Raw genomic sequence first — 25,214 nt, 5'->3', positions numbered from 1 at the left:
TTTATTTGGTAACATTTTCGTCAAATGTGTGAGTCATTTAATTCTATAATTGCCAGTTGACATTGTCATATTGCATTACATTAGTTACATTTTGATCACATCACTAAGGGTTTAATTAGCACCCCAATGTAATTGTTGTGCTGGTATTCTTGTGAATTGTCCTGATGAGTGACAGACAAATAGCTTCTACAAAATATGTATCTTTTTCAGCAAGAATTAGATCAATTTGAATCAGGTTTTAGCAATTGACAAGGTGATGAAGCCTCCTTTATATGTGGTGTGTAAATCAAACAGGTACTTTTTTTCAGATATACCCTTCATTAACCCTAATAATGTATGTTTAATTCATTTTGTATGAAGCTTCTTGATCTTTCTGCAACACAAATTAAAGAATTATATCAAGTCTTTCTTGTAAGAAATAGGTATGATTCGAACTGGATATGGGATTTAAAGTACAGATTTATGTTATGTTTCCATCTTTATCTAATCTATAATAAAAAGCGACCTCGAGTATTTTTTGAGCATAAAGTTGAAATAGTCAGGACTGAGATTGATAGACTTTTTTTTATTCAGGAAGGGCAACGCAAGTTTAGGGTACCCGGTGATTGAAGTTAGGGTTCAGATAAACAATATCTGAATTTCTCAGGAGCAGACCATTCAACATGATTATTGATGTTCACTACCATTCCATTTAATTTCATGAGGTTCGTTTCCGTGGTTTCATTTTCTAACAAGAATCTATCCAATTCAAATGTGAAAGTCTTCATTGTATCAGGATTGATGGGATTTTTCAAGGAGAGGACGACAGATTTCGGTGGTGAGAATGAGTTTTTTTTTTCTCTCACCGCTGAATGGCCTGGCTCCAATGTAAAAGGATCCATGTCCCTCTGAAAAGCATATCCCCTTTAGCGTTGCTTTAATTTTCGCCGATGAATGAAATGGAAGGTTTGCCATTTATGTTTCGGTCTCTGGCACAACACTAGCTTCTAAAGCCTGTTGCAGATTAAGCCAGTGCACAGACAGCACACACACACACACATAACATACACAGGGAGACAGATTAGTCCCCTTGTCAGATCAACTCCACACAACCTGCCCCTTGTCCTAACATGGCAGATCACGGCCGACCAGCACCAGGTAAGTGTCCCTTCTACATTCATTGTCAAAGACCAAACAACAATAAGGATGGTTAGTTATGGGTGGTGGGGCGTTGAGATTGTGAGAAACATTCGGGAAAACGAACAACTCGAATAGTTGTTTGCAGAGATTAATCAACGCTGAGTCAAAACTAATTAAGGGAGGCTAATAGATTGAGTAGAAACCTTTTAAATTTCTCAACGAAATTCTGCGTCTTTAGTACAGATCAGATTGTAAAATGAATAGACTTAAATATCATAAATATCGTAGGTGATTCACTGATTTCGGGGTCTTCTGACGGTCTGACCGCCTGAATGGCAGTAATCCGTTTCTGGTATTTCCGTTAGCATAACACTAAACACCAAACTGACTCCAGTAAAATACAGTACTTGCAATTAATCGGTTGACTGCCAGGAGTTTATAGCAAGGTGAACAATATGCTGAGTTTACAGTTGAAGCGTCCTACTTTTCAGTGACGGGCTTGCAAATTTCATATTGAATTCTCGAGTCGATTTATTAGCTCAGTGAATGAGTTACTTGATTTTCATAATGTGGGGAGGTGAGGGATGGAGGCAGTCTACGTATAGGTCTGTGTGATCAATCCATGTATAGGCGATATGGAGCCTAAGCATCAGACAGAGAGAGAGAGAGAAAATTAGTTTGAGTGTAATCACTCACTCCATAAGGTTAGGATGAATAGGGGGAATAGGACCTCCTTGAAATGCTAGAGTTGATATAAGGAATGAATTGCTGTATGCTTTGGATTGCATTAATACACTAGTCACCTGGCCAAACCAGTCAAAACTGAGCCCCCAATGAATGTGGAGAGATGTCTGAAAATAGGCACTCTTATTTCCTCCCTTTTGGATTTACATGAAAAATGAATTAACTGAATATGTTAAAATTGAAAGCAGTGAAAGTGAATGCAAGAATCATTCTGAGGTGTGTTCAGATCAGATGTTGACCTGTTAGTAACAGAATTGACTATTCAAACTGGTGATGGAATTGTAATATAAGTGATGCTGCATGTCAGAAATGGTTTGATTAGTACTATTGTCACCTTTGACCCTAGGGAGGGTTTAAGCTGTGCTTTAGAGAGGTGAGATGGAAATGTGTTGCTGGAAAAGCGCAGCAGGTCAGGCAGCATCTAGGGAACAGGAGAATCGACGTTTCGGGCATTAGCCCTTCTTCAGAAAAGCTGCGCTTTTCCAGCAACACATTTCCATCTCTGATCTCCAGCATCTGCAGACCTCACTTTCTCCTTTAGAGAGGTGAGCAGATCAGCCAGGCCAGTACTCCAGCATAGTGTGTAAGGAGTGTGATACTATTAGAAATACTGCTATCAACATCAGACATTAGACCAAACACGTTGGGCACACATAATTGATCCCTTAGCACCATGTGAAGATGAACCAGTTGTATCTTTGACTGATATTCATCCCTCAAGCAACAACTAGAGCAGACGAGCTGTTCATTAACCTAATTACTGGCTGTGGGATCTCACTTTTCCTACATTTGGGATATTAGGCTTCAGAAGGTATCATGGGCTGGATTCAGAACTTAGTTGTGAGCAAAGCCACAGTATAAGGGCTGGGTGCACAGTGTCATGGCACTGCAGTTGTGCTACATAGCCTTCACTGCTGCCATTGCTGAAATATAAACACCGATTGACGTTCTGCAGATGCACCTTTGAGCCAATTCCCTGATGTCAACAATGAAATGTGAAGTCTGGCGTTTCAAATAGAAGCAAGGAGCTTTATAAGGACTTTAAGTAAACCAACAATTCACAAATTTAGCTACTGTTGCAAATGTATCAGTATTAAGCATTTGTGTTGTTTAAAGAAAAAAATTCAACCAAACTGACAGATACTCTTCAAACCTTTTTAGTAGCGGAGAAAAGGAGACTTCATTCTTTTCAAGGTGAACTGGAGCCTGAACCAGGACACAGAGGTGAAGCAAGCACTAACCCCATGTACCATCTATTGCCTTCATCCTGACCCTGTCTCCATTTAGAATGTTTCAATGTTTCACTTTGTTTATGATTCACTTAGTTTGCACTGTGATTATGTCATCCTTTTAGTTCCCTTGTTTAGTCAAATTTATTGCAATGTAATTCTCATCTAATTAACAAATACCTTATATCCTGATGTTGTTTAGATTTCTTATTTGGCTTTTTTTTTACTGTTTTGAACTGCTTACAATGTTTTGATGCTTGCAAAAGTTATATAGACTTGATAATGAGGAACATTACACACTGTTGTGCTTTCATAAAATGCATGTGGTAAAGGACAAGACTATAAAAAGATCTTTGTAATCCCTCAGCAAGCAGATAGCCTTGTAATCCTTTTACATTGCCTGCTCCAAGACTGCAGCAGCAACACCATCGCAGAAGGCTGGAAATTCCTGTCTCTCCTCTCTAATGCCACTGTTTTCCAATATAGCTTATAGCCGAGCTACAAGGTGCAGGAATGTCTCCGCCTTGATCCTCAATCTGTCCTGAGTAAGCTAATTTCCGTAGGAGTGCTAGTAGGGGCCATTCACCACTCTGGGTTTGGGGAAAGAATTTTGAGCAGGTTTCACCCTCATGCTGAAATCAAAAACAGAAATTGCTGGAGAAACTCAGCAGACCTGACACCTGGGTGGGAACAAGAGTTAGCTTTTCAAGTCCAGTGACCCTTCTTCAGAGTGTTCTGGAGAAGGGTTACTGAACTATAAATGCTGATTCTCTTTTCTCTCCACAGATACCTGATGAGTGTCTCCAGCAATTTCTGTTTTTGTTTGTTTAGCATCTGTAGTTCTTTGATTTTTTTTTATTCTGTCTCGTGATCCCCTGTTATATGCAGGCATCCAGGCATGCTTGAGAATGTAAAACATGACTAGGTTCATCAAGATTTCCTTTGCAATTGGTAATCTAATAGTTGCTTTCTGTTGGCTACATCCATATTTAATGGTGGTCAGGAGGAAACTCCACAACAGTGAAACCATATTTCCACCAATAAACTAACACCGTTGGATGGGGGAAAGATGAAGGCAGTGATAATAGCAAGGAAACAAGGGCATTTAAAAACACGAGTTATGAGAAAATGTTTCTTAGGTTGTATATGTCCTATATTGAAGAGTGACTGAGATACTTGAAATAATCAACTGCTGTTTATGTGGAAAATATTTTAATTAAATAATGCAGGCTGTCATGCTGTGTATTACAGTTGGTATGATTGGATTGATATTCATTTGGGGCAGTTGAAGCTGGCATAGTAAAGCGTCTGTATATCACATCAAGTTTTGAAGTGAGGAAATTTGTGGCACAGCATTGACAAAATAACATTTCCTTTTGGGAGAAAAAGAAAATGATTTACATTTACATCATGCTTTTTGTAATCAATAGAAGTGTCAAATCACTTTACAGTTAATGAAATGCTTTAGAAGGGCTGTCACTCTTATGAGCACCAGGGCTATTTGAAATATCTGGAAACATCTTTGTCCTTTCATTAGATGCACCAGGTGTAGGTAAATGTTCTGCATTCTCAGGATTATGAGCCATGACCAGTGACAGAACTAATGAATCTTTGATGTTGATGAGGGAGAGCTAGAACCTTAAGGGCCAAGTGCTTTGCAGGTAGATGATCCTTCAGGAATAAGAATTATTTTTCATTAAAGCACGCATGTGGAAGACAATATTCTTTCCTCCCGTCATATTGATGATTGTTCTGTAAAGTTAACAATCAACAGGCAACTGAAGAGGAAAGATGATAAGCAAACCACCACCACACAGTATTGTCACATAGAAATGTGGCAATGTATTTTCCCACAGCAAATCCCTGCAAATAAGAGTGTGGTGATAGATCAGAGAATTTTTGTGGCGATGATTGTGGAATAAATATTGGCCATTTTGACCTCTATGAAGTAGTGACAGGGAATCTGGCAGATGAGGTCTGAGATTCAAAGGTAGTGTTTCTGATGGTGCTGCTCTGGACAGACAGCCATTAGATCACAAAGACATAAGGGCAGAAGTAGACCATTCAGCCTAACAAGTTAGTTCTGTCATTCAATGAGATCATGGCTGATCTGATGACCCTCAACTCCACTTTCCTGTCTTTCCCTATAACCCTCGATTCCCTTACTGGTTTAAAATCTGACTATCTCAAGCTTGAATATACTTCACAACGCAGCGTTGACAGCTCTCTGCAGTGAAGAATTTCATAGGCTGACCCTCTGAGAGAAGTAATCCCTTCTCATCTTTGTCTTAAATGGGCAACCCCTTTCTCTGAAATGATGCCCTCTAGTTCTAGATTGTCTCAGAATGTGAAGCATGGACTTTGTGCTTACGTCCTGAACTGAGACTTGAACCTAGAACCTTGTAACTCAGAGGTGAGAGTGCTGGCAATTGGATAGTATAGCAGGTATATGTACATGCTTTATTTCATGTAGTTTTATGGGATCTTTAATATCCATCTGTGATGCTGGAGAAGATCTTCAGTTAGCACTTTAGCTGAAAGATGGCTCTTCAGCCTTGAAATGTTACCTGTGTACTGTATTAAAGTGAAACTGAAATGCTTAATCTTCTGGCTCAGATAGAGAAGCATTATGCCAAGACAGAAGTTGCTTTACATGGGGGATAATTATAGAAAAGTTCTTCTGACACAAGTTATTAAAGAAACAGAATTCCAAAGATCTTTAAAACATCAATTAGTTGTTTGAAAAGATAATTATTAAATACATTGAATTGGTGAAGATACAGTGGTTAGTCTTTGTAGTGGAGAATGCAGAAACAAACTCAGACATATACCTGATCTAGAACATTCTCAGATTTTATGTAACCTACTTTGTATTCTTAATGGAAGAAATGACCTACTTTTAAAAATAGTTTCTTTTTAAATCTCTCCAATCTTGCAGTTGAGTAGCTTAGTCCATACAAAATATTTGATCTGATAAAGTGTGTGAGGTGTAATGTGGTTGATAGAGAACAAGCTTTTACATTTTCTGTCTATGTAACACATTGTTTCTCTCAAAAAAAATGTTGCAAGTGCAATGTTTTTTAAAAAGAGGTATTTGTACTTTCTTACTGGCAGGTACACCGATAATCCTCTCGCACCAGGCATACCCAGAACCCAGAGAGGCAACAGCAAGGGCTAGAACTAAAGAATTTGAGAAATATCTTACAGTTCCACGATGTTCCCCAAGGGCAAATTTCAGCTTGGCCAGTGATGCTTCAGAAAGTGCGACCTCAGCCTCACACAGTAAGGAGGAGTTGGAAAGCTCACTGGTAAGTGATTGCATGTGTGAATCTGACTAAAACAAAGGCTTGCGACCAGGCTTTGTGCTTGGTGACCCTCACTAGAAGATTGCATCCCTTTGGCTCAATAGTTAGTGGGGCTGAGCATCACATGGAACACGTAAACCAGAATGCCTTTCGTGGTTGGCTCCTTGTATCTTTGGGTGCTTTACCATTTTGCTTGTTTTTGCACCACAAACACAACTAACAGAAAGCACATCAGTTACTTTGCACTGGTGCTGGAAACAACTGGAGAATATTTGCTTTGCCAAAGATGAATAGTGAACCTTTCTGTGCCAACAACCTTTAAATTTTTTTTAACAAATGTTTTTGAACCTGACTCATGGATATTGTGATTCCTCTTGGTCATCCATTGGATATCTCAGCACAGCATTTGCTTTAATAATTTCAGGTCAGGCCAGTCACAGCTCTATATATTGTTCATTCAGTTCCTTTCTAGCATTTGATATTGACTGTTAATCAGTATTAAATTGAACAATCAACTTTTATTGTGGAGAATACCATAAAAACATTTGGACTACACCTGTGGTCCAATTTGGTTGCAGTAATTAATTCGATGAAGTATAAAAAAGATACAATTGTCTTTCCAGTCTGCTTTGTTATATTTCCCATACTTAGTTCACTAACATTGCTTGCAGCAGAACTATTTGGGTTATAATGAATGGCCAACACATTACAAACCATTTTTCATCCTGCCAATGCCCAATTTCATCCTCTTGTCTCAAAGAAAATCTGTTTATGGATTGTAACCATAAGATTAGATGTTTCTGATCTAAAACTTCACCAGGTTATAGAATAGTTACCGGTATTCTGGTCACTGAAACATAATTTTGGAAAATTATTGCTTGTGAAGTAAAGTGCAACAGAAATAAGACTGTAGTCTGCCATGATGTTGGTTTGCTTAGATTTTGTAACATATAACAATGTAACAGTCATAAAAATGGGATGTGCTACTTTAGACAACTCAATACATTTTGTCCTTTCCTTAGGTCATTAACAACTACTTTGAAGAGAATGAAGAGGGAGACACTAAGAAAGGCTTGTATTTCAGTGATGGCAAAAGGAAGATAGACTATGTTTTAGTTTATCAAAACAGAAAGGTTGCTTCTCAGTCCACCACTCAGAGTTCTGGAGCCATTGTCCCAAATGGCACTGCAACAAAGCCTCACAGAAGTAAAGCTCACAAACAGCTACCAGGGCGTCAGCAAGAAGTTGTGCTGGATGTTGGAAATCCTCATGAATCTGTGGAAGAGGAAAGGAGAGCTCGCAGAGAGGAGTTTGAGAAGAATCTCATGGAGAATGGACTTGAGATTGAGAAAGACAAGGAGGTGAGTGAACAGACTGTCTTAAAAATCTACAATTTATCACCTCTTAACTTTAGGAAATTGTGACATGCCGCTGAGTATTCTGTGGTAATTTTACAAAGAAAAATGTTGGAATAAATTTTAAAGACTTTCAAATAATTATATAATGGTAAGGCTTCACTGAAACAAACACACAAAGTATTGTAGACACCCAGCAGGTCTGACATCATTGTAGAGAAAGAAACAGAGGTAATATTTCAAGACCAATATCTACGACTGAATGACTTCTTCAGAGTGTTGGTTTCTTTTTCTACAGATACTGTCAGACCTGCAGAGTTTCTCTATCATTTTGTGGTCCTTTAAGATTTCCAGCATCTGTTGTATTTCACTTTTATTTGATCGTTTTACTGAACAAGTTATTGGTCACCTGCCCAAATATCTTTGCTTTGGCTAATGTCAGTTGTCTAACTATGATCTTGTGAAGAGTCTTTGGATGCTTCACTGTTTAAAAAGAATCTGTATAGGTGGAACTTGATGCTATTGTTAATGCTTTTAAAAAAATTCATTCATGAGATGCTGGTGTCACTAGCTAGGCCACGATTTGTTGCTGATCCCTTGTTAACTTTGTTACGGTGAGCTGCCTTCTTGAACCACAGCAGTCCAATTCTTGCAGGTACACCGACAATATTATTAGAGAAGGAATTCTAGGATTTTGATACAGTGACAGTGAAGGAGTGGCAACATATTTCCAAGTCAGGGTGGTGGTTAATACATATTTTAACAAATATTGCAATAGTAATGAAGATAAGTCATTTTATACAAAGAAAGCTGCCTGCAATTATAGATCTTTTGTGAGTGTTTCATTTGCAAGTGTATTTGTACTAATTTTCCATTTAATCTCTTTGACCTTCCCTCACTAAGCACTGTTGCTGGCTGAGAAAGAAGTAACTAAATTCTGGCCTCGATTATCACCACTAGAATGTTATTGGGATGACCAAGATATTGGCAGCTTGACACATGTTCCTTTTCATTTCCTTTGCCCAACATAATTTCTTTACATCCACTCAAAGCCTTGTTGTGATTAGACAATTTAGATGAGTAAAAGATCATATGGGAATTCATATACAAGGATGCACAACCTATCATTCCACAGATGAGTGGATTGAACTTTCAAAGAATGCTATGACCTTGCTAGTATTCTTAAGACCACTGAGTCACTTTCAACAGTGTCCGACTGAAGAGTAGGCTCCAGATAGTGCTTCATGATTCATAAAAGCAACTTTGTCATTCTTCTTAGGATTTAGGTCTCCAGCAGTCTATATGGAGTGAGATGGCTTTATTATATGTGCCTCAGTGACAAATATGTGCAGTTCACAATTATTTTGTGAGTTTAGTTCATGATTCCACTTTTGGCAGGGACGGTAATTCAATTCCTTTGAAAATCTAAAGAACAAAAACAATGATTTGGATGTGAAAGAGCATGGAATAACAGTAGCCATGACCTCAGTATGTTGAGTTTAAGTACTGCTAAAGCATTTTACATCTGAAGAATAAACAAAACAACTGATTAATAATGAGGAAAACTCCCCTGCCAAATGGTTGAGACTGCTACATGTGACATTTGTGAACCGTGCATTTTTCACACCCATCTTCCTCTGACCTGAGCATGCGTAACTTTAGTTAGTGGTTGTCATCACCATACAACATTAAATCTATCTATAATACACAGAAGGTTATGCATATGTCACATACTTCCAGTAACTGTCTCATTTGCGTTCCAGTAATATCACATCCCACTTTCGAAAGAGTGCAATCTCAGACACACCTTAGACAACATATCGGGAATAATAATTTATTATGAATTTTGAAGTTGAGTGTTGTTGAATGTCTTATTCATAGACTATTGATCCAGAGATCCAGTTAATGTGCTGGTCTCATGATGACTATGAAACTGTTGTCAGTTGTCAATTGTCAGAAAAAACATGCTTCACTCATGTCCTTTAGAGAAGGAAACTGCTGTCCCCACTTGGTCTGGCCTACATGTGTCTCCGGATTCTCAGCAACATGGCTGGCTCTTAACTGCCCTCTGGGCAATAAAGGACGGGCAACGAATGCTGGCCTAGCCAATGATGTCCACATCTCATGAATGAATAAAAAAAGATTGTCATGTGATGTCTTTCTGTTTAATGCAAGTTTCCTGAGTACAGCTGAGTTTCTATAATAAATATTATGATTTAATTTCAGTTTGAGACTATAATAGGGGCAGCACTGTTTTATTTTTGTTTCAGTGAACCGGTATATAGGTGAGTTGAAGAATATGATAATGGGGTGCACATGTAAATTCAGCCAATTTGTTTAAAAAATTCTATCTCTACAATTTCTCGCTTTAATACATTGTGAAACAAACACGTATGGTCAACAAGCTGTTAAAATGTGAATTTCTAGTTTGAAGAGGATTCTGGGTAATCCAAGATGGAGGATGGAAAATGCTGTGGCTGTGAGAGTTGCTCCTTTTTTGAGATATTTTCAGTTTTGGAGCTGACTTCCTTGAATTCTCGGAATTACTGGTTTATATGCTGTTGCATTGTTTTGGAACTTTGGGAGAAAAAGAAATCAAGCCAACGGCACTTTAAAAGGGAGGAAGACACACAAAAGACAGTGACCACATGGGCAGTGATTCAGATGGAGAAAGAAACCTACACTGACCCAGCAGTAACCTGCACAGCTGCTGTCTGCTTTCAAATATTTCTGGACATTGGAATTGGTTCTAAGAAAAATAAACAAACAGTGAAATTCACAGCTGAGCTTGGAGAAACCTGTACGTGGAAGCTCAGTGCAGGAAGGCAGCTAAGCGTAAGGCTTTTAAAGCGTAACCTTACTGGTTTTCTTTTGTAAGTTTACAGAGTGAGGAGTGGGGTTTTTTTATTACATGTTGTGATTGAGACCTGTCTCTTGATTAAATTTTTAAAAATATAAAATATAGGTATTATCTTAGCCTGGAGTAGTAAGACCGTGCTATTTTCTGGGTCTGTAGATTGTTAAGTGCAAAGATGGCCTCCTCTCCAACCTATCACCTTCACCCCCATCTTCATCTACCTATTGCATTCCCAGCTACCTTGCCCCCAGCCACACCCCCTCCCATTTATCTCTCAACCCCTTGGGCCACTCCCTCATTCCTGTTGAAGACATTATGCTCGAAATGCCGACTTTCCTGCTTCTTGGATGTTGCCTGATCAGCTGCACTTTTCCAGCACTACATTTGGACTCTTTAGTAGAGTGATGTGCACTTCCAGTTGGATGTGGGAGATTAAGGAGAGTTTCCATTTTACTGATGATTACGTCTTCAGGAAGTATGTTTGGTTGTGAATTCCATCAGATTGTATGGATTGATTGGATCATCAGTTAGAAGCAATGAGGAACTGACAGGAGCAAGGGGGCATGATGGATGGCAGTTGCAGGAAGGGATATAAACTGAAGATACAGTCAGATAGGTAGGTGACCTCCAGGAAAGGCAGGAAAGGGAGGCACAAAGTGCAGGAGTCTCCTGTGGCTATCCCCATCTCAAACAAGAATGCTCTTTTGGAAAATGTAGGGGATGATGGACTCTCAGGGGAATGTAGGAGAAAGTGAGGTCTGCAGATGCTGGAGATCAAAGCCGAGAGTGTGTTATTGGAAAAGCACAGCAGGTCAGGTAGCATTCGAGGCGCAGGAGAGTGGATGTTTCAGGCCTGATCTCAGGGGAATGTAGCATGGACTGTCAAGTTTCTGGTACTGAGACTGGCTCCAGTGTAACGAGAGATACAACAGTTTCCAGGTGATCGATTGTGATAGGGGACTCTGTAGTCAGAGGCACAGACAGATATTTCTGCAGCCGGCAACGAGAAATCAGAATAGTGTGTTGCCTCCTTGGTGCCAGGATCAAGGATGTCTCAGGGTGGGCGCAGAATGTTCTCAAAGGGGAGAAAGACCAGCAGGAGGTCATTGTACAAGTTGAAACTAATGACATAGGAAGGGAAAAGGATGAGATTCTGAAGGCACAATATATAAAGTTAGGCCGAAATTTAAGAAGGAGGTCCTCAAGGGTAGTAATGTAGGGATTACTCCCAATGCTGTGAGCTGGTGAGGGTAGGAATAGGAGAGTAGAGCAGATGAATGCGTGGCTGAGGAGCTGGTGCAAAGGAGAAGGATTCACATTTACTGATCATTGGAATGTCATTTGGGGTAGAAATGACCTGTGTAAGAAGAATGCATTGCACCTGAATTGGAAGGGGACTAATATAATGGCAGGGAGATTTGCTAGTGCTGCTCGGGAGAATTTAAACTACTAAGTGGGGGGACCCATGGAGATAGTGAGGAAAGAGGTCAGGCTGAGACTGGTACAATTGTGAAAAGGAGCAAGTCAAACAGTCAGGACAGGCAGGAACAAAACAGAGAATGAGGTAGGACTGATAAATTAAATTGCATTTATTTCAATGCAAGAAGCCTAACAGATTAGGGCAGGGCATGGTTCGAAACATAAGACTGGCATATCATAACATTTACAGAAATGTGGCTCAGGGATGGACAGGACTGGCAGCTTAATATTTCAGGGTATAGATGCTATAGGAAGGATCAAAAGGGGGGCAAGAGAGGAGGGGAAGTGGCATTTTTGATTAGGGATAACATTACAGCTGTATTTAGGGAGGATATTCCTGGGAATATGTTCAGGAAAGTTATTAGGGTGGAACTAAGAAATAAGAAAGGGATACTCACCTGATCGGGATTGTACTATAGCCCATCCCAATAGTGGGAAATTGAGAAACAGATTTGTAATAAGATTTGGGTTTTCTGTAGGAATCATAGAATGGGTATGGTCGTGGATTTTAACTTTCCAAACATGGACTAGGACTGCCATATTGTTAAGGGTTTAGATGGAGAGCAATTTGTTAAGTGTGTACAAGAAAATTTTCTGATTCAGTATGTGGATGTACCTACTAGCGAAGGTGCAAAACCTGATCTACTCTTTGGAAATAAGGCAAGGCAGGTGACTGAGGTGTCAGTGGGAAGTACTTTGGGGCCAGTGACCATAATTCTACTAGTTTTAATGTAGTGATGGAAAAAGATAGACTGGATCCAAAAGTTGGAGTTCTAAGTTGGAGGAAGGCCAATTTTGATGGTACTAGACAAAACTTTCAAACGTTGGTTGGGGGTGGATGTTTGAAGGTAAAGGGATGGCTGGAAAATTGGAAGCCTTCAGAAATGAGATAGCAATAATCCAGGGATGGTATGTTGCTGTTAGGGTGAAGGGCAATGCATGTAGGGAATGCTGGATGACTAGAAAAAATTGAGGTCAAGAAGAAGAAGGAAGCCCACATCAGGTACAGACAGCAGAAACTGAATGATTGCCTAGAAGAGTATAAAGACAGTAGAAGTACACTTAAGCCAGAAATCAGGAGGGCAAAAAGTGGATATGAGAGAACTTTGGCAAAAAGAGTTAAAAAGAATCCAAACGCATTTGATAAATACATTAAGGACAAGAGTGTAACTAGGGAGAAAATAGGACCCTTTAAAGATCAGCAAGGTGACCTATGTGTGGAACCATAGGAGATGAAGGAGACACTAAATGAATATTTTGCATCAGAGTTTATTGTGGAGAAAGATATGGAAGATACAGAACATGGGGAAATAAATGGTGATATCTTGAAAAATGTCCATATTACAGAGAAGGAGGTGCTGGACATTCTAAAACACGAAAAGGTGGGTAAATCCCGGGACCTGTTCAGGTGTACCCTAGAACCTTTCGAGAATTTGGTGAAGAGATTGTTGGGCCTCTTGCTATGTATCATCAATAGCCACAGGCAAGGTGCTAGAAGGCTGGAGGTTGGCTAACGTGGTGCCACTATTTAAGAAAAATGGTGAGGAAAAGCCAGGGAACTATACCAGTCAGCCTGACATTGGTGGTGGGTAAGTTGTTGGAGGGAATCCTGAGGGACAGGATTTACATGTATTTGGAAAGTCAAGAACCGATTAGGGATCGTTTATATGGCTTTGTGTGTGGGAAATCATGTCTCACTAACTTGATTGAGCTTTTTGAAGTGTCAAAGAAGATTGATGAGAGTAGATTGATGGCCGTGATTTATCAGGACTTTAGTTAGGCGTTCAACAAGATTCCTCATGGTAGACTAGATAATGAGGTTAGGTCACATGGAATAGAGAAAGAGCTAGCTATATGAATCCAAGAACTGGCTCAAAGATAGTAAACAGAGGGTGATGGTGAAGGGTTGCTTTTCAGATGGGAGGCCTGTGACCAGTGGTGTGTCACAAGAATTGGTGCTGGGTCCATTTTGTCATTTATATAAATGATTTGGATGTGAACATAGTTGTGGTTGATGACGCCAAAATTAGGAGTATAGTGGACAACTATGAAGGTTACCTCAGAATCTTGATCAGATGGGCCAATATGCTGAGGAGTGGCAGATGGAGTTTAATTTAGATAAATGCGAGGTCCTGCATTTCGGAAAAGCTCTTCCTAAAAGCAAATCAGGGCAGGACTTATGCACTTAATTGGGAGTGTTGCTCAACAAAGGGACCTTTGAGTGCAGGTTCGTAGTTCCTTGAGAAATGGAGTCACCAGGTAGATAGGGTAGTGAAGAAGGAATTTGGTATCCTTGCCTTTATTGGTCAGTGGATTGAGTACAGGAGTAGGGAGGTTGTGTCTGCACAGGACATTGGTAAGGCCAGTATTGGAACACTGCATGCAATTATGGTCTCTCTGCTCTAGGAAGGATATTGTGAAACTTGAATAGGTTCAGAAAAGATTTACAAAGGTGTTGCCAGGGTTGGAGGATTTGAGCTATTGGGAGAGGCTGAATAGGCTGGGGTTATTTTACCTAGATCATCAGAGGTTGAGGGGTGACCTTTTAGAGGTTTATAAAATCATGAGGAGCATGGATCGGATAAATAGACAAGGTCTTTTCCCCAGAGTGGGGGAGTCCAAAACTGGAAGGCGTAGGTTTAAGGTGAGAGAGGAAAGATTTAAAAGGCACCTAAGGGGCAACGTTTTCATGCAGAGGGTGGTGCGTGTATAGAATGAGCTGCCAGAGGAAGTGGTAGAGACAAAAAAAACTGCAGATGCTGGAGTCCAAGGTAGACAAGTAGGAGGATGGGAGAACGCAGCAAGCCAGACAGTATCGGGAGCTGGAGAAGTCAATGTTTCGGGTGTAATCCTTCTTCAAGAGGCTGGTACAATTATGACATTTAAAAGGCACCTGAATGGGTATATGAATAGGAATGATTCAGAAGGATATGTGGCAAGTGGGACTGAATTTATTTGGGATGGCTGGTTGGCATGAATGATTTGAACTGAAGGGTTTGTTTCCATGCTATATATCGTTATGACTCTAAAAGCCTACAAGTTACTGTAGTCCAATAAGAAGCTGACCATATCGTCATGAAATTCACCATTTCTTCTTGTGACAGCATTGATCCATTTGACCTCAGTTAAATGTTACTTTTTATATTTGATTTAAGATTTCCATTCATTAGTATTAACAGGAAGCATGGTCACCTCACACTACTCTGTAAGACACACCTGTATTTAAACAAACAAAATATGACATCGGAATGTAACCAATCCATCCAACTTACCAGTATTTTTCATAAAGTAACTCTTTTTTTCCCACTACTGAGGGCCTTCCCTAACTCCTGCAAATATTCATTTCTAGTTTTGTCCGCCTCTCTTCCAAAAGCTAATGTTAAGTCAATATCTTTCAGGCAATGTAGTCACACCATAACAACTTATGTAAAAAAAATTAATCTTCCCTCTGGTTCGTTTGGTAATTAGATCTGAATCCTATAGTTATCAACCTTTTTACCAATGGAAACCATTTTCTTTGTCTTTTTTTATCAACATCCCTAATAATTTTCAATTACCCTATTAAGTCTCCCTTCACAATTATTTTCTTCACTACATCATTTTGCTTATGTTTATTTCGGTGAGTCTTTGTCCTGCTTCAGCATTAGCTTACTCTGGATGTGCGAGATTAATAACATTCCTATAACACCAATGAAAGGAATCCAGAGTGAGAAATCCTAATGACAGATCCCTGAATGTACTAATGTCCTGCACCCACTGCTTCTACGTGAACATTGGGGCCATTATTGTAGATATTGTTTCACAATTCAATTGCTGGCATGGGGATCCTGCACTAATTTAGCATCTAGTCAATCAAATCCATGTACCTTTCCTCCTCCAATTAGGGATATCTCATTCCCTCTGAATTCCCAAGCATAAAAGGATTACTTCTCCACTCTTATGATTTCTGTAAACTTAAGCACAGTAAACGATGGTGGTTCGAGGGACATACACATCCCAGAGAAACAATCGATTACACTTGGAAATGAATGTACTGAAACACCATTTTGAAGTAAACAAAGTGAGTCAAACCAGAATGTCACTTTCACCAGGAGAAAGTGAAGACTGCTGATGCTGGAAATCAGAGTTGAGAGTGTGGTGCTGGAAAAGCACAGCAGGTCAGGCAGCATCTGAGGAGCAGGAGAATCTACATTTTTAGCATGAGCCACTTATCAGGATTGTCACTTTCACCAGTTTTACTCTTTTTCTTTGGAATTTGTTTTATATTTTTGTATGGGATATAGATGTCACTGGCAAGGCCAGTATTTGTGTTTAGTCTAACTGCCCTTGAACTGAATGGCTTGCTAAGCCTTTTCAGAGGACAGTTAAGAGGCAACCACATTGATATAAGTATGAGTCACATGTGAACCAAATCAAGTACAGATGGTAAGTTTTCTTCCCTGAAGTGTATGAGTGAACCAGCAGATTTTTATGGCAAATAACAATGATGACAAGGAATTACCAAGATTACATGATCACCAATCTGCTAATTCCATACTTTTTTTTATTGAATTCAAATTTCATAATCTGCTTCAGTGGGATTGAACTCATGCCCTCAGAACATTAGTCAGGGTCTACTGGATTACAAATGCAGTGACATCACCATTATGCCACTGCCTCTCCTTATTGCTGAATTCACTCCTGCAACTCTTTTCTGTAATCTGTCTAACATCTTCATATTCATCCTAAAGTGTGGTGCCCAAAACCAGTGATTTTTTAAATATACGATCACTGTAACTTCCTTGCTTTTGTACTCTCTGTCTTTATTAATAAATCCCAGATTCCATATACCTTATTTAACACTTTCTCAACATGCCATTTTAAATGATTTATGCACCCAAAGCCACTCTGGTCCTTCACTTCGAAACATAGAGTCACACAGCACAGAAATAGACCCTTCCATCTTAACAGTCCATGCTGAACATAATCCCAAACTAAACTAGTCCCACCTGCCTACACCTGGCCCATATCACTCCAAACCTTTCATACTCTTGTATCCATCCAAATGTTTTTTAAACATTGTAATTGTACCTGCAACCACCACTTCCTCAGGAAGTTCATTCCACACTTGAACCACCCTCTGTGTTAAAAATTTGTCATTTATGTCTTTTTTTAAAACTCGCTCCTCTCATCTTAAAAATCTGCCCCCAGTCTTGAAATCCCCCATCCTAAGGAAAAGACAACTACCATCTACTCCATCTATACCCTTCATTATTTTATAAACTTCTGTCAGGTCACCTCTCAACCTCCCACGTCCCAGTGAAAAAGTCTCAGCCTATCCAGCCTTTCTTTATAACTGAAACCTTCCATACCCAGCAACATCCTGTTAAGTCTCTTCTGAACCCTCTCCATCTTGATTATATCCTTCCTATAACTTCTCTTTAGCAATATAAATTAAAACTTCTAGATTGATTCCTATGTCCTATTATTTATAGACAGATGATTGTAGTCCACAAAAGGGCTCATTTAATGCATTTAAATTCATTTTTAAAGGAATACTTAAAGCCCAACTTATTTAACTTCACTGAGGACGAAAAAAAGTAAGCTCATAATTATTTGGTATGTTTTGTTCACCATGTGGAAATGTCAACAATTTAATATCAAGCTTCACATTATACAGACCAAAGTAACTTTGTAAGCTTCCAGGGAACTCTGCTGCACTGGTATCTTCTTTCACATTCACATTATCTAGTTAACATCCTGTAACGCTATGCTCTGCTCTGTTCTATTGTAACACACTCATTAATCCTTGTAAACATGTGAATTGTTTAAATGCAGTGAGGTAGAACACATCGAGGAGATGAGTTGTACCAGTTTTATGTTCCATTTCACTTTCCAGGATGTGGACATCATTGATCAGGTTGAAATTTATTGCACTTACTTAGTTATCCTTGAAAAGATGCTGGTGGGCCACTGTCTTGAACTGCTGTGGTCGAAGTGATAAAGTTGTTGTGGCTATATTGATATTGCCTGTTTTATCCCATCAGTTAAAGTCCAAATGACTCTCCCACTTGGTTGTTGAATTGTAGCAGTGTAGCAAAACGGAATAATGACTAAGTGGATGGTGTAACATCCACTGAATGAAAGAATTAGCATGTAATATACAAGGAAGTGCTGCAGTAACTCAGCAGTACTGGCAGCATCCCAGGAGACAGAAACAGTGTTAATGTTTCAAGTCCAATATAACGTCTCAGAAGAAACTCCCTATGAGGCGACGGAAGAATGTAAGATACATATCAAAGATTATTTATAGAGTATTAGAGTCATAGAGATGTACAGCATGGAAACAGACCCTTTGGTCCAACCCGTCCATGCCGGCCAGATATCGCAACCCAATCTAGTTCCACATGCCAGCACAAATGCTTTTAGTAGAGTGATATGTGCTTCTTGTCAGGTGTGGGAGTTTAAAGAGAGTTTAAGGGTTACTGTGGATTATATCTGCCATAAATGCTATTGGTTGTGAATCTTATCAGATCGAATGGATCGGTTGGAAAGACGGTTAGAAGTAATGAGGAATTTGCAACAGCAACAGTATGTGATGGATGGCAGTTATAGGAAGGGGGGAATGTACATAGATGGGTTAACTCCAGGAAAGGTAAGAGAGGTAGGCAGCTAGTGCAGGAATCTTTTGTGGCTATACCTATTTCAAACAGGTATGCTGTTTTGGAAAATGTAGGGGGTGATGGATTCTCAGGGGAACGTAGCACAAACAGCCAAGTTTCTGGTATTGAGACTGACTTAAATGTAACGAGGGGTACATCAGGTTCCAAGAGACCAATTGTGTCAGGGGATTCTCTAGTCCGAGGCACAGAAAGACGTTTCTGCGACCAGCAGCGAAAAATCAGTGTTGCTTCCCTGGTGCCAGGATCAAGGATGTCTCAGAGAGGGTGCAGAATGTTCTCACGGGGGAGAGGGGCCAGCAAGAGGTCATTGTCCACATTGGAATCAATGAGATAGGAAGGGAAAAGGTTGAGATTCTGAAGGGAGATTACAGAGAGTTAGGCAGGAATTTAAAAAGGAGGTCCTCGAGAGTAGTAATATCTGGATTACTCCTGGTGCTATGAGCTAGTGAGGGCAGGAATAGGAGGATAGAGCAGATGAATGTGTGGCTGAGGAGCTGGTGTGTGGGAGAAGGATTCACATTTTTGGATCATTGGAATCTCTTTTGGGATAGAAGCGACCTGTACAAATTGCACCTAAATTGGAAGGGGACTAATATACTGGCAGGAAAATTTGCTAGAGCTGCTCGGGAGGATTTAAACTAGTAAGATGGGGGGAGGGGGTGGGTGGGACCCAGGGAGATAGTGAGGAAAGAGGTCAATCTGAGACTGGTACAGTTGAGAACATAAGCGAGTGAAACAGTCAGGGCAGGCAGGGACAAGGTAGGACTAGTAAATTAAACTGCATTTATTTCAATGTAAGGGGCCTAACAGGGAAGGCAAATGAATTCAGGGCACGATAAGGAACATGGGACTGGGATATCATAGCAACTACAGAAACATGGCTCAGGGATGGACAGGACCGATAGCTTAATGTTCCAGGATACAAATTCTACGGGAAAGATAGAAAGGGAGGCAAGAGAGGAGGGGAAGTGGCATTTTTGATAAGGGATAGCATTACAGCTGTGCTGAGGGAGGATATTCTCGGAAATACATCCAGGGAAGTTATTTGGGTGGAACTGAGAAATAAGAAAGGGATGATCACCTTATTGGGATTGTATTATAGACCCCGCAATAGTCAGAGGGAAATTGAGAAACAAACTTGTAAGGAGATCTCAGCTATCAGTAAGAATAATAGGGTGATTATAGTAGGGGATTTTAACTTTCCAAACATAGACTGGGACTGCCATAGAGTTAAGGGTTTAAATGGAGAGGAATTTGTTAAGTGTGTACAAGAAAATTTTCTGATTCAGTATGTGGATGTACCTACGAGAGAAGGTGCAAAACTTACCTAATCTTGGGAAATAAGGCAGGGCAAGTGTCAGTGGGGGAGCACTTTGGGGCCAGCGACCATAATTCTATTCATTTTAAAATAATGATGGAAAAGGATAGACCAGATCTAAAAGTTAAAATTCTAAATTGGAGAAAGGCCAATTTTGATGGTATTAGCAAGAACTTGCAAAAGCTGATTGGGGGCAGATGTTCGCAAGTAAAGGGACGGCTGGAAAATGGGAAGCCTTCAGAAATGAGATAACGAGAATCCAGAGAAAGTATATTCCTGTCAGGGTGAAAGGGAAGGCTGACAGGTATAGGCAATGCTGGATGACTAAAGAAATTGAGGGTGTGGTTAAGAAAAAGAAGGAAGCATATGTAAGGTATAGACAGGATAGATCAGGTAAATCTTTAGACTATAAAGGCAGTAGGAGTGTGCTTAAGAGAGAAATCAAGAGGGCAAAAAGGAGACATGAGATAGCTTTGGCACTTAGAATTAAGGAAAATCCAAAGGGTTTTGACAAATACATTAAGGATAAAAGGATAACTAGGGAGAGAATAGGGCCCTTCAAAGCTCAACAAGGCGGCCTTTGTGTGGAGCCGCAGGAGAGGGGGCATATACTAAATGAGTATTTTGCATCAGTATTTACTGTGGAAAAGGATATGGAAGATATAGACTGTAAGGAAATAGATGGTAACACATTGCAAAATGTGGAGGAAGTCTTGAAATGCATAAAGGTGGATAAATCCCCAGGACCTGATCAGGTGTACCCTAGAAATCTGTGGGAAGCCAGAGAAGTGATTGCTGGGCCTCTTGCTGAGATATTTGTATCATCGATAGTCACAAGTGAGGTCCCGGAAGACTGGAGGTTTGCTAACATGGTGTCACTGTTTAAGAAGGGTGGTAAGGACGAGCCAGGGAACGATAGACCAGTGAGCCTGATGTCGGTGGTGGGCAAGTTGTTGGAGGGAATCCTGAGGGACACGGTGTACATGTATTTGGAAAGGCAAGGACTGATTAGGGATGGTCAACATGGTTTTGTGTGTGGGAAATCATGTCTCACAAACTTGATTGAGTTTTTTGAAGAAGTAACAAAGAGGATTGATGAGGGCAGAGCAGTAGGTGTAATCTATATGGACTTCAGTAAGGCGTTTGACAAGGTTCCCGTGGGAGATTAGATTAGATTACTTACAGTGTGGAAACAGGCCCTTCGGCCCAACAAGTCCACACCGACCCGCCGAAGCGCAACCCACCCATTACCCTACATTTACCCCTTTACCTAACACTACAGGCAATTTAGCATGGCCAATTCACCTGACCTGCACATCTTTGGAGTGTGGGAGGAAACCGGAGCACCCAGAGGAAACCCACGCAGACATGGGGAGAACGTGCAAACTCCACACAGTCAGTCACCTGAGTCGGGAATTGAACCCGGGTCTCTGGCGCTGTGAGGCAGCAGTGCTAACCACTGTGCCACCGTGCCGCCCACAAATTGATTAGCAACGTTAGATCTCACGGAATACAGGGAGAACTAGCCATTTGGATACAGAACTGGCTCAAAGGTAGAAGGCAGAGTGTGGTAGTGGAGGGTTGTTTTTCAGACTGGAGGCCTGTGACTAGTGGAGTGCCACAAGGATCGGTGCTGGGCCCTCTACTTTTTGTCATTTACATAAATGATTCGGATGTGAGCATAAGAGGTACAGTTAGTAAGTTTGCAGTTGACACCAAAATTGGAGGTGTAGTGGATAGCAAAGAGGGTTACCTCAGATTACAACAGGATCTTGACCAGATAGGCCAATGGGCTGAGAAGTGGCAGATGGAGTTTAATTCAGATAAATGCGAGGTGCTGCATTTTGGGAAAGCAAATCTTAGCAGGACTTATACACTTAATGGTAAGGTCCTAGAAAGTGTTGCTGAACAAAGAGACCTTGGAGTGCAGGTTCATAGCTCCTTGGTATGCTTTCCTTTATTGGTCAGAGTATTGAGTACAGGAGTTGGGAGGTCATGTTGCGGCTGTATAGGACATTGGTTAGGCCACTGCTGAAACATTGCGTGCAATTCTGGTGTCCTTCCTATCGGAAAGATGTTGTGAAACTTGAAAGCGTTCAGAAAAGATTTACAAGGATGTTGCCAGGATTGGAGGATTTGAGCTATAGGGAGAGGCTGAACAGGTTGGGGCTTTTTTCCCTGGAGCATCAGAGGCTGAGGTTTTCAAAATTATGAGGGGCATGGATAGGGTAAATCGGGGAGTCCAGAACTAGAGGGCTTAGATTTAGGGTGAGAGGGGAAAGATATAAAAGAGACCTAAGGAGCAACTTTTTCACACAGAGGGTGGTATGTGTATGGAATGAGCTGTCAGAGGAAGTAGTGGAGGCTGGTATAATTGTAATACTTAAGGGGCATTTGGATGGGTATATGAATAGGAGGTAATTTGTGCTGGGAATTTGTTCGATACTTGTGATTATTTCACTGGAAAGGTGTCAATTATAGATATTGGAGTCAATAACCCTAATTAGTATGAGCAGTAACACAATGTTAATGAAGAAATTTTGCAAGATGTTAATTTTGTTTTGGATAGAACATGTACTGTAGGATTTTTTGTGATAATGTTCAAGTCACAATATATCTTAGGAAATTTGAAAATATAAATCTTTTGACTAGGGACATAAGTCTAAGGTTGGTGAGCCAAGTCAATTTTTAGTACGTAATAGTTAAAAATCACACAACAACAGGTTTATTTGGAATTACTAGCTTTCAGAGTGCTGCTAGTTACCTGATGAAGGAGCAGCACTCTGAAAGCTAGTCCTTTCAAATAAGCCTGTTGGACTATAACCTGGTGTTGTCTCATGACCTGTCCCACCTGGCAATCTTCCTTCCCACCTATCTGCTCCACCTTCATCTCCGACCTATCACCTTTACCCCTTCCTCCATCCACCTATTGCATTCCCAGCTACCTTCTCCCCAGCCCCACCCCCTCCCATTTATCTCTCCACTCCCGAGGCTTCCAGATTCATTCAGGAGATGAAGGGCTCCTGCCTGAAATGTCGATTTTCCTGCCCATTGGATGCTGCCTGACCTGCTGTGCATTTCTGGCACCATTCTCACCTTGACCCTGATTTTTAACTTTGTCCACCCAGTCCATTACCGGCTCCTCCCCATCATAGTACATCAGAGTGTTTATTGGATTTCGAGTCACAGAGATGTACAGCACAAAAACAGATCCTTGGGTTCAACTCATCCATGCTGACCAGATGTCCTAAATTATTCTAGTCCCATTTGCCTGCATTTGGCCCGTATCCTTCTAAACCATTTCTCCCATATTTCCTATTAGATGCCTTTTAAATGTTGTAAATGTACCAGCCTCCACCACTTCCTCTGGCAGTTCATTGCACGCACCACCCTCTGTGTGAAAAAGTTGCCACTTAGGTCCCTTTTAAACTGTTCCTCTCTCTCCTTAAACATATGCACTCTAGTTCTGGACTCCCACAACAGGGAAAATACCTTGTCTGTTCATCCTATCTGGGCTCCTCATGATTTTATAAACCTCTATAAGGCCGCCCCTCAGCCTCCGCCAGTTCAGGGAAAATAGCTCCAGCCTATTCAGCCTCTCCCTATAGCTCAAACTCTCCAATCCTGGCAACATCTTTGGAAACATTTTCTGAACCCTTTCAAGTTTAACAACATCTTTTCTGTAGCAGGGAGACCAGAATTGAATGCAATATTCCAAAAATGGCCTAATCAATGTCCTGTACAACCGCAGCATGACCTCCCAACTCAATTTGTTGAAACAAAAGTCACAATTTTAATTTGAGGATTTGTACTTTGCTGGAATATGACAATTCTGTGGTATTGATATAGATTTATCAGCTCATCAAGGGTATATTCCAACAATAAGGGGACATGTGGTACAGAAAGTGTCATACACAGAGGGAAATATTTACAGGGGTTCCTGATTTACGAATACTGACTTATAAATGCTTGTGTTTATGAATGCCATCCCATACATGGTTGTAATTTGAAAGACCTGAGATGAATGGCTGATTTCTACTGTCCTACATTGTGCTCCAACTTGTAAACCGATTCTAGAATGGAACTTGTATTCATAAAATACACTAAGCATCTACAGTTTGATTAATGAAAAGTGATTTCTGAGTTGGCTGAGTAATAAAGTGAGGAGATTCCATGTTATGATATGGGAGTGTTAAATTGTGATGGGAAAGTCAAGATTCTGTAAGGATGGATTTTCAGAAGCAACTTAATGAGGTAAGGAGATGGGGCGGTTTGTGAGAGCTGTGACTCTTAGCTTAATGATGATCTGACAGTCTTATGTTTGTAGTATTTAGAAGCACATTAACTGGTTAAGGGTAAACAATTATATTTCCTTTAATTAATTCATAAAATCTATCATTGCTTTCTCAGATGAAAACCCAAGGCATTGGTTACGTGAGGATACACGCTCCTTGGCATGTTCTCAGTCGGGAGGCGGAATTCCTGAAAATAAAAGTTCAGACCAAAAAGGTATGTTTTAATCTGTTGAAGGCTCTAATGTTAGCTGTCAGGGTATGAACAGGAATGAGAGATAAATAAATTTCCTGTTCCCTTCTGTTACTGTCCATAGCAAGATGTTTTCTGAAAATAAACTCTGTTTTATAAGCCCTGAATATATGGTCAATTTGAGTAACCAGCAGAAAGATTTTGTGGATTTAAATAAAAAGTATCATTTCTTCATAACTCTACTCCAATAATTTAATACTACCTCACTCACATGCACTCACCTATACACATGCACTTTCATATGCACACGTACACACTAAATTACTTTCTCTTTCTTGAGAAAAAGTACAATTAAAACAGAAAGTACAGTTTATACAAGTTGAAGACAAATAAACAGACCGCAGTCACGTATTAGCCTTACTAGCAAGTCGACTTTGTATCCTGGTGGAACAAGCTTGATGACCTTGCAATATTGCAGTTTGAAAGCATAAATGTTGTTGGCTTTGCTCCTATTCTTTGTCTATGTGTTTACAGACAGACTAGCTTCTCCCTGGTTCTTGTGGTAACAAGATTTGATATTTGTCCACCCAGAATTATTTGAATTTTAAAGCCATTGCTACACAATGATTGGTGAATGTAGTCATTCAACAGGATTTAACTG

General features: G+C 40.2%; 1 protein-coding gene across 6 annotated transcripts in view; it reads left to right on the top strand.

Moving 5' to 3' along the window:
- Positions 1-1,056: 1,056 nt before the first annotated feature.
- The window catches only part of LOC122561635 (anoctamin-1-like), a 206,812-nt gene continuing 182,654 nt past the window's right edge, over positions 1,057-25,214 (top strand). For 2 of the 6 annotated variants that reach the window (XM_087999622.1, XM_087999624.1), the window contains exons 1-5: positions 1,061-1,137; positions 3,025-3,087; positions 6,207-6,400; positions 7,420-7,758; positions 24,479-24,577. In XM_087999622.1, the coding sequence (XP_087855748.1) occupies positions 1,110-1,137; positions 3,025-3,087; positions 6,207-6,400; positions 7,420-7,758; positions 24,479-24,577 (723 nt within the window). In that variant the 5' untranslated portion in view covers positions 1,061-1,109. Of the gene's footprint in view, positions 1,138-3,024; positions 3,088-6,206; positions 6,401-7,419; positions 7,759-24,478; positions 24,578-25,214 lie in introns of all 6 variants that reach the window. The other 4 variants (XM_087999626.1, XM_087999625.1, XM_043713573.2 and 1 more) reach the window with 4 other exon arrangements.

Source organism: Chiloscyllium plagiosum, unplaced genomic scaffold (genome assembly GCF_037043375.1).
Source record: "Chiloscyllium plagiosum isolate Xiang-an unplaced genomic scaffold, Cpla_swu_hap1 HiC_scaffold_23, whole genome shotgun sequence".
Taxonomy (NCBI): domain Eukaryota; kingdom Metazoa; phylum Chordata; class Chondrichthyes; order Orectolobiformes; family Hemiscylliidae; genus Chiloscyllium; species Chiloscyllium plagiosum.
Note: the sequence above shows the minus strand (reverse complement) of the source record. Positions and strands in the feature narration are given on the sequence as shown.